This window comes from Vollenhovia emeryi, unplaced genomic scaffold (assembly GCF_000949405.1).
Source record: "Vollenhovia emeryi isolate VEMERY1.0 unplaced genomic scaffold, V.emery_V1.0 DF939163.1, whole genome shotgun sequence".
Classification (NCBI taxonomy): Eukaryota; Metazoa; Arthropoda; class Insecta; order Hymenoptera; family Formicidae; genus Vollenhovia; species Vollenhovia emeryi.
Window position 1 is genome coordinate 1341317 of NW_011967203.1, and position 8877 is coordinate 1350193.

General features: G+C 35.3%; 1 protein-coding gene across 2 annotated transcripts in view; it reads left to right on the plus strand.

The window, feature by feature from the left end:
• Window positions 1–7456, plus strand: part of LOC105564548 — a 25731-nt gene extending 18275 nt beyond the window's left edge. Inside the window, exons 1-3 of one of the 2 annotated variants that reach the window (XM_012016991.1) lie at window positions 3383–3610; window positions 6472–6716; window positions 7121–7454. In XM_012016991.1, the coding sequence (XP_011872381.1) occupies window positions 6494–6716; window positions 7121–7212 (315 nt within the window). In that variant the 5' untranslated portion in view covers window positions 3383–3610; window positions 6472–6493 and the 3' untranslated portion in view covers window positions 7213–7454. Of the gene's footprint in view, window positions 1–3382; window positions 3611–6471; window positions 6717–7120 lie in introns of those variants that run through there. The other variant, XM_012016992.1, reaches the window with a different exon arrangement.
• The last annotated feature ends 1421 nt before the right edge of the window (window positions 7457–8877 follow it).

Genomic DNA, 8877 nt, shown 5'->3' on the forward strand with positions numbered 1-8877 from the left:
TTTTCTTTGTTAATTTCGCGAATCGACGTCGCGCCCTCGTGCCGAAACCGTTGCTTTCGGGGATCCGTGACAAAGAAAACCAGGGATTAACTCTGGTTCTGCAACGGCGCAGCTAACTTTCCACATTGAAAATTGCTTATACTCCTCTTCGGAGTTTTAATATATTAAATAAAAAATTTATTTGCCGTTAGCATTTGGAACCTATCCATGTTAAGGCAACGAATATACAAGATGATTCTACGATCTACATACAATCTATATACAACAAATATACAAGATAATCTACGATCTACGAGATGCACTGTAAAAAAAGTATGTAAAATTACATACATAATAAGTGTAGCGATTACTCTATTAATAACGGAAATATATAAATGTATGTACTTTTACCAAAAAATTTATTTACTCTTTGTTGTGTAAATACTCGTTTATACATGATGAAAAATTGCAAAAAAAATGTAAAATTCACACAATCAAAAGCAAGCAGTTTACTTATTATATAAGGTAATAATTTTACTGACAAGGAGTAACTTTACTGACGTATGTAAATATACATTTTTACTAGATGGTCCGAACATTACTCACTATAATACTTGTAATTTTACATGTAATTTTTTTACAGTGTTTATATTCGTTGCAGTAATAAAAAAGTTTCTCACTCACCGACCCGATGCGCAGCAGCGGAGTTTCACTACGTTGATTCTGTAACGTACAATGATAAAGTTCACATTAAAATAGAGTATTCAAGAAAATGAATATTGAAAAAAATAATTTTTAAATTATTGAAAATAGATAAAAGGAAGATTAATTTTATACAAAATAAAAAATATTTACCCTAAAGTTGCTCCGCCGGTGCCTGATGCCTTCCCCAGGCCTCCTCCTCCACTCAGGTTGTCTTCTTGCACACTCGCGAAAACACAAAGATCGTTCGCGCGAATTTATACTGAAAGTCTTTAGTCCAATTACACAAACGGCACTCCCGAACGCGACGCGACACAACGAATCGCCGCGCAAGGTTGCGATTCGTTTAAACTGGCGAAATAATAGCGAAATTATTCGTCAGTCCTCGAAAGTTCGTACTGAAATGAACAAAATCAATTAATAAATGTGCTCTCTAAAAGTCAATCGGTGGATTATCACTGAAAACAGTGAGTCGATTCGTTATTTTCAGTAATAATCCACCGATTAACTTTCAGAGAGTGTTTAGGCCTGGTTTATCATTTTCTGATTAACTGTTAATATGGAAGTTACTCGACTCTCTATGCTTTTCTATATTATCTAAGAAGAGACAGAGAATCGATTAGACTATGGTCAACAGTTTATTAGAAACTGAAAAATCGGGCCCAAATAGTGCAATGGGTACCTTTGGTTGTCCCGTCTTTAGAGTATGTACTCTCTAAAAATCAATCAATGGATTATCACTGCAAACAGTGAATATTCACTGATTCAGTGATAATGTACTGATTGATTTTTAGAGAGTAACTCTTCGGGGTACTTAAGCCCCTCCACCACGACAAGGTAGTACCCGAGGAGGGGATTATCGACAAAAAAACCGTGCAATTACATATGTGTATATTTAGGAAAATGAATATTGAGTGAACATAAATTAGGTTTGCTATTCAATGCACGATGTGAGAGAGATTCATCCGAGTTTGATCGTTAAAAAAGGTATTAGCGCTTGTGGATATATCGAAGCTAACTACAATAATAATATAAGGCTAATGTAACGCCAATATCAATAATTGTACGGTATTGCATTTACATTATTGCCCAATGCTACGCCAATACTTTGTGCTATCCGGACTTTATCGACACTTTATATTATAATTCAACTACAGATTTAATATTTTTATTTTCATTGCAAGAAAGTAACTGCAAAGTAACGATTCGTTACTTTTTGAATAACTGTAACGCGTTACTTTTCAGAATTAGTAACTTGTAACTGTAACTAGATACTATACTTTTATAAAGTAACTTTCCCAACCCTGCATGATACCACAGACGCAACTTTTTTCCGTCGTGCTTCTCAACATTGACGAGTGAGCGACGAGTGTCACACTCGGCGCCAGGGTGACTTGCGAAGCGGCGGCGCCGCAACGACATCGTTCGAAAGCAAGAAACAAAAAGCGGAAAAAGGGGTGCGCGATAAAACGACATGCGTGGGCGGCCGTGGAACGACGGGGCAGGAGACGAGATGCAGCAGAGTGACCGCGTGCATCGGCAAGAAGCAGAGAGCAGGACGGAGGATGCATTCGACGAAGGCGCTATCGTGGGGCGAATGACAATCCAAATTTTCGTTGTTATAGGAACGGCTTGTGCAATTTTTTTTTACAGACACGCCCGGTTGGCGCCGAAACCATTGATTAAATTCTGGCGCCGACCCATTTTTCCCCTCTCGCGACCTGTACTCCCTCCTATCCCCCGGCCTCTTTCCTCTCAAGCCACATGCGCCCCGTGCGAGGCAAACTTTTTGGCAACGAAATACACTCGCGTTATTGCCGCACCGATTGAGAATCACTGGGATCACTTGGCTCTCCGGACTAATCCATAAACACCGTTCTCTCGCGCAGCGTCGCAGCATCTATCGCGTATGGGAAGCTTTAGAGCCGAAAGTCGACACTCGATAAAATACGAACACGACACACATCGCTCGCGAGACTTTTTTTTCCTCTGATATTGACATTGCGATGCTTCACGCGCGAGTATGACTCGATCAGATAGCGATTTGATGGAAATACGTTTCCTCTATAGAGACAACAAGGCAAACCGCACTACGCGGAATGTAACAATTATTAACGTTTGTCCCAATAAATTTTTCTTTATCTTCTTTCTTATAATATGTCATTGCAGTAATTAAAATGTAAATAATTAATAATATAATATAATTAATCATTTTGCAGTGAATTGTGTATTTTTCAATCAATAGATATAAGACAAAATGCAATGTAACGACAGAAGATTAAATGAAAATATCTATCAGAGGAATATAACATAATGTATTATATATTTATATATTTATATATTATATAATAATCCCATGTAACAATATATTATATATTACATATTTAAAATATAATATAATAATTTCATGTTTCTTTTAAAATATTAAAAAGTTGCACGAGCATGTTCTGGACCTCCGAATTATATTAATCAAAATATATAATTACGATACATTTAAAAAATACAACATCATAACAAATTAATTTAATACTGCACTTTAAGAATTAATTACAATTTTTCTCGTGTATCTTTCACACGTTTTTTAATTCGCGATATGTCAAATACTACTCGTACGCATTTAAACTTCCCACTCCTTTATAATTTCTTTTAAAAGTGGGAATTTTAGTATCGAGAACTGATAACGTTGGTAAAATCTATCTGTTCGTATTTGAAAGGCTACGAGATAACATGTGCAGTGACTAACAGTGATAATTCAGAGACGGTCCAATAAAGCCACGTGTCGTCAACATTCAGTGAGATTTCCTAGTACCAACTCGAATTTGAAAACTAACACAATTCGCTTGAAATTAGTCTAAATCTAATTCTCGCGTGAAGTTTACGATACTTGTGCTACTGTGTTTATCTCGATAAACAAGAAACGGAAAAACAGGTTAATAAATTTTGTATAGATAATCTAAATCTTACTGTGGATATGTCGCAGGATATTTCTACGGACATTTTTAATATACATAGAGAAAAGTCCTCTATCATAAGATAGGATTCTGATAGTAGGTTTTCAATGTCCAAATTACATCACAAATCTTTCTTTCGTACCGATTGCACGATCTAACAATCAATTTTCCACTAAACAGATTTCACTCCAAGAGCAATGAATTTATGATGGAAAAACAGATATGATGCCTATCTTATATTAGGAGCCTATCTCACAATAGGGGACTTTCTTTTATATGTGCTCAATAAAATATTAAAATATATATCGTAAATAAATAAATTGCTGACGATTAAAAAACGATACTGGAACAGTGTCTACAAATTATTTACGAGCATTAATAAATATAAAATTTATGAAATAATAATAATAATGCACAGAAACATTGCAGTAATGCTTACTTGTTATCTTTGGAACGTTGATATGTAATCGCTTACCTCACCTACATCAAGTACTTTGATTCAGACATGTTGGAATTAAAGTTAAAAACTCAGAATTAAATCACTTAAATATTTTTACAATCATTATAGTTTTACATATAGTATATAATGTATAATATATATTATATCTCGCTGCAGGCTACAATTTACATACTAAAGATATTATCGTCGTTACAAAGAAGTCAACAATATACCAAGTATAATTATAATATAATTATAATATAACAGTTTCCTTATTTTTTTAATTAGTCATTCCACTTATCACATTAGCAATTAGTATAACATACACATATAAGAGATCTCGAAACTAACTGATAAAGAAATCGATATTAAAGTAACAAAAGAATAAAACGCAGATTAAATTGACTACAGTAAAATAATTAAAATAAAGAAATCAGATAAAAATTTTAAATCTTGATTACAAAAGATTCAATGGTAAAGTAAAAATTTGTATTAATATTTTCTTAGTAATCATTTTTTCACCAGAATTCGAGAAAAGCCTTATTTATTCATATAAATGGAAGTAAAAGGATTTTTTAAGCTCTACTTTACGTATGTCTTTTATTAAAGATAGAATTTGCGTTGTTAAAAAAAATTCACACTATATATTACTATTGAGAATGTTACTGCTGATATGTACTTTTTGAAAAACGGAGAAAAAGCCATTACATGAAAACGTACAATATATACATATATGCTTGTAATACGGTTTGATATCAATCATTTTTACGTCAGTGGTTGACGCAACGTATGAAAAAAGACGTTTTTATGACAGTGATATTATTTTCGCATCGAATCGTAGGTGCGAAGCACGTATAATTCATTATAAGAATTACTTCCGGTCGACGATAAACAGGAAAAGATAAAAGTATCAGCTAAAAGTTATTTATCGCGAATCTACATATAGAGATAAGGATATGACGGATTAGGGATCACATCTACCTACGAGATATATAAAATTGAAATTCATTAAAATGTGTCATTGGGTGGAATATTCTGGATCCTTTTATCGCAATCACGCGTTAAATATCTTCATCTTTAATAAAACTAATTGTGAGAAAGATGTTTCATGCATATCTGGTATATCTGGTTTTCGGAAATTTTACAGCCGATAAGAATACGAATGAAATATGAGTATGCATAATGATGGAAAAAACCCCACAACACGCATATACTTTCTAAGTTCAAACTGTCGTCAATTATACACTGTGAGAAGTAGATCTATCACACATGTGTGAATATTAACACGTCACACACTTGAAATATTAATGCGTCACACATATTTAATGCATAATTTTTCAAACGTCATGCATTATCCTCTTAACATGCGCGTGTGAAATGCATTAGAGAATGTGTGGAAATCACACACTTCTATGTGTGGATTTTATCAAACATCTAATACTGTTTGAAATAGTCAAACATCGTAATATTCACACATGTGTAATATTTCTATACGTTTGAATATAACACACTTTGGGAAAATTCACACACTCAGTATAGTAACGCACTTACTAGTCACACACTGATCAGTCACATACTGCAACTACCCCAGACAATATCGTGCGAAATCAGTGCTCGTTGTAGATATCCTACCGTGTGTTATCCCATCCGTTTTGTGCTTCGGACGATCGTGAATAAAGTGCCTTCAAGTCTAGACTGTGTCCTATTGCTAACATCTCGGAAACCTCGTTCTTCCTCTTTATTTCTGATTCATGCTCTTTCCGCTAACCTCCCGTTTCCCTACCCTCCCACTTGGATCGCATCATATGTATAATGTAATTAGTTGTTTTAAACGACAAGAAACGTGTAAAAAGTGCTTTCACCAAATTACATATGTGTATAATAGTAAAACACTTGGATTTGCAATGTAGTGCAATCTTTTTTACACATTTATTGGCACTTTGAAAATTACACACATAAATAAGTTATACACCTCCATTTGTGTGAAAAGTCACACACGCCAATAAAATCAAACATCCATTCGTGCATGAAAAAGTCACACACTTACAGACGTCTTGAAATGGCGGACACACATCACATGCGATAAAGTGTGTAATATTCACACACTGCTTCTAACAGTGTATATAAACCATACGTGCACATTTTATGTGTGTAGCAATTTATAAAACTTTTTATTCGAATAATCCAGTATGCATAAAAATATTATTAAATAAATACATATACCATTGTTATTATACATAAATTGTATCTTTGATGAAAATCTTTTTCTATATTTTTGTATTCTTTGTGTACCAATTATACATATATGTATAATGATCTATATGTCGTTTGATATACAAATTACAGTTGGATATTAGAAAAATTGTATATTGTACATCGGTTTTCCTTTTCTTTTCACAGATAACTGTCTCGAAAACCACAAATGAGCAGTCAAAATACATCACATATTTATGCGATATACGATGTCGCGCCACCTTCGTACGCGGAGGCTGTATCAGGGACGTTTGACCAGAGACCTCCACGTACAATAGTCAATCTACCACCGCCTTCGGTAAATTCACGATATGAATCAACGCAACAGCAAAATCAATCAGCGGGCGCACCTTATGGCACATCACCAATAATAGTAACTCGTGGAAAGGACTGTAAGTTTTAAAAAATGCCGTCGACATTAGTCAAGCGTCGATTTGAGGCAACGTGTGCTTTAACGAAAAATACACTATATCACAACAAAATAGAACAGAGCACTATTGAAATTCGTTGCGTTTGTTGTAGAACTAATCAAGGAAGATTTATTAAATGTTAAAATACCAGAAAATATTAACGATGAAATAATCTTCATTTTAGCATGAAGAGTAATATGTGATAGAAATGAAATATTTATACCAGTTGTAGCTCCGTCTCAAAATAAATTTTATTGTGACAGTTGTATGCATTACGGTCTATACATATTAAATGTTACTGCGTTTAAAAAGTAATTTATATGTCTGTGTGCAATTCGATTCTCTCCCATTCTGATATTATAATAAGTTCTGTTTGTTTATTTCAGCATATGGAACGTGTTCCAAGTGCGCATTATTTTTTATAGTAATTGTAGTTATACCAACTGTAGCCTTTTTTCTCTTAACGAGAATCTTATGATAAAGATTCTTCATAATAAGTAAAAGAAGAAGAAACTTATATTGTACTCTAATATTATAAAAATGTATATTGTTATTATACGAGCAAATTAATTATCTATCATTGTAGTTAATCCCGTGATTCGTTTCATTAGTTGCTACAAAGATTATTTTGTGATATTTTTGTGTAATTAAAATCGTCATATATATTAATATAACTTTGTAATAAAATATGTATCTGTATAATAGAGATAATCTTAACAGAACGTCTATGTGTTCTCAAGAAAAAAACAGATATTCTAGTAACCTTTAACGGCATCTTATGCATGCCGGTCATTATAAAGATTCAAGACTTACGTGCCGTGGAAGTATTTCTGTCACCAATCGTTGCAGTCGTTATGCAAGAATGCGCTATAAAATGAGTGATTGCCACCCAGCGGAACGATAAGGAATCGCCCTACCACACGCGCGTCATAGTTCCTTCATTTTCCTCCGTTCCGCATAAAAGAGCCCATAACGCCTATACACGGCGACGTTACACCGTGTAAAGTAACGCAGTGGTGAGAAAGGGAAGGATGAAGGGAAAACGCGAAGGTTGAAACGTTAACGGCCCTTTATAATACAAGATCGCGGTGTAACAAAATCCCATGTCGCACGGTAAGTCTCGTATGTGTCCCAGCGCGAGCATTAAAGACATCGGTCGATGTGGGTGAGAGACCTCGTAGTATAAGTAACGACCATATTTCGCAGCTATAACAAAACGTCACATACACGTTGGAAGGGAGAGAGAGAGAGAGAGGGGGGGGGGGGTAGCTGGGATGCGGGAGAGGAAGGTGGAAAGGCCGGCGGGTGGGCCGCTTTTATTATTGGCGCAATAAAACCCCGGTAACTGAGTAATAATTTAAAAGTTGAGCGCCGTTCAGCTCGAGCACCTTCGGCGCGGCGCCGCTTCGAGATGAGAGCCTGCAATCGACGGCGTCCAACGCGACGATATCCGCGCCAATAAGTGCGACCGGCGAAAATTCGCGAATATTCCGGGCTACACGATCCGCAGAGGTGTCGATTTTATTGCGCAATCTGTCGTGCATCGGATGCCTCGCTGTTAAAAATCATGTTCAACGAATACAGCGAGGCTGCTGAGTCTCCGGGTATAGATGCGATAGGAAGGGGCGGAAGTAGGAAAATCGAACAGTCTAATTACACCGATTTGATTACGCGAATTGAAGTATTAACTTTCGAAATTTGCCACAGTTTCTACAGAAGACAAAAATTAGTTTTTTTTTGTTGATAAAACTGACGCGCAGTAAATAATTTTTCGCGTTGCGAGCAACGTTCATGTAAAATGTCGATAGTAAAAAAAAGTGCATTATGCGAAATACACAAGAGAAACTCGTATGGGTTTAGCAATAGGCGCGCGATTTAAGCAACCGCCGTGCGCGTAAAATACGTGTAAAATACGAAATAAAGTGTTTAATCCCGTCGGCAAGTGCGCAAATTTAATAATTCATTTATGTAACGTATAGAATTTCACATGTGACGTGCCATTTAATATAATAATGCGCTACGGCGTGAGTGAATTTTGCAAACTACTCATTGCACATCCGTTAAAAATTACATGCGGCGTAATTAATTTGCACACGCGCGGCGACGTGAATTGCAGAATGAGGCTTGTCGAAAGCTCATCGCG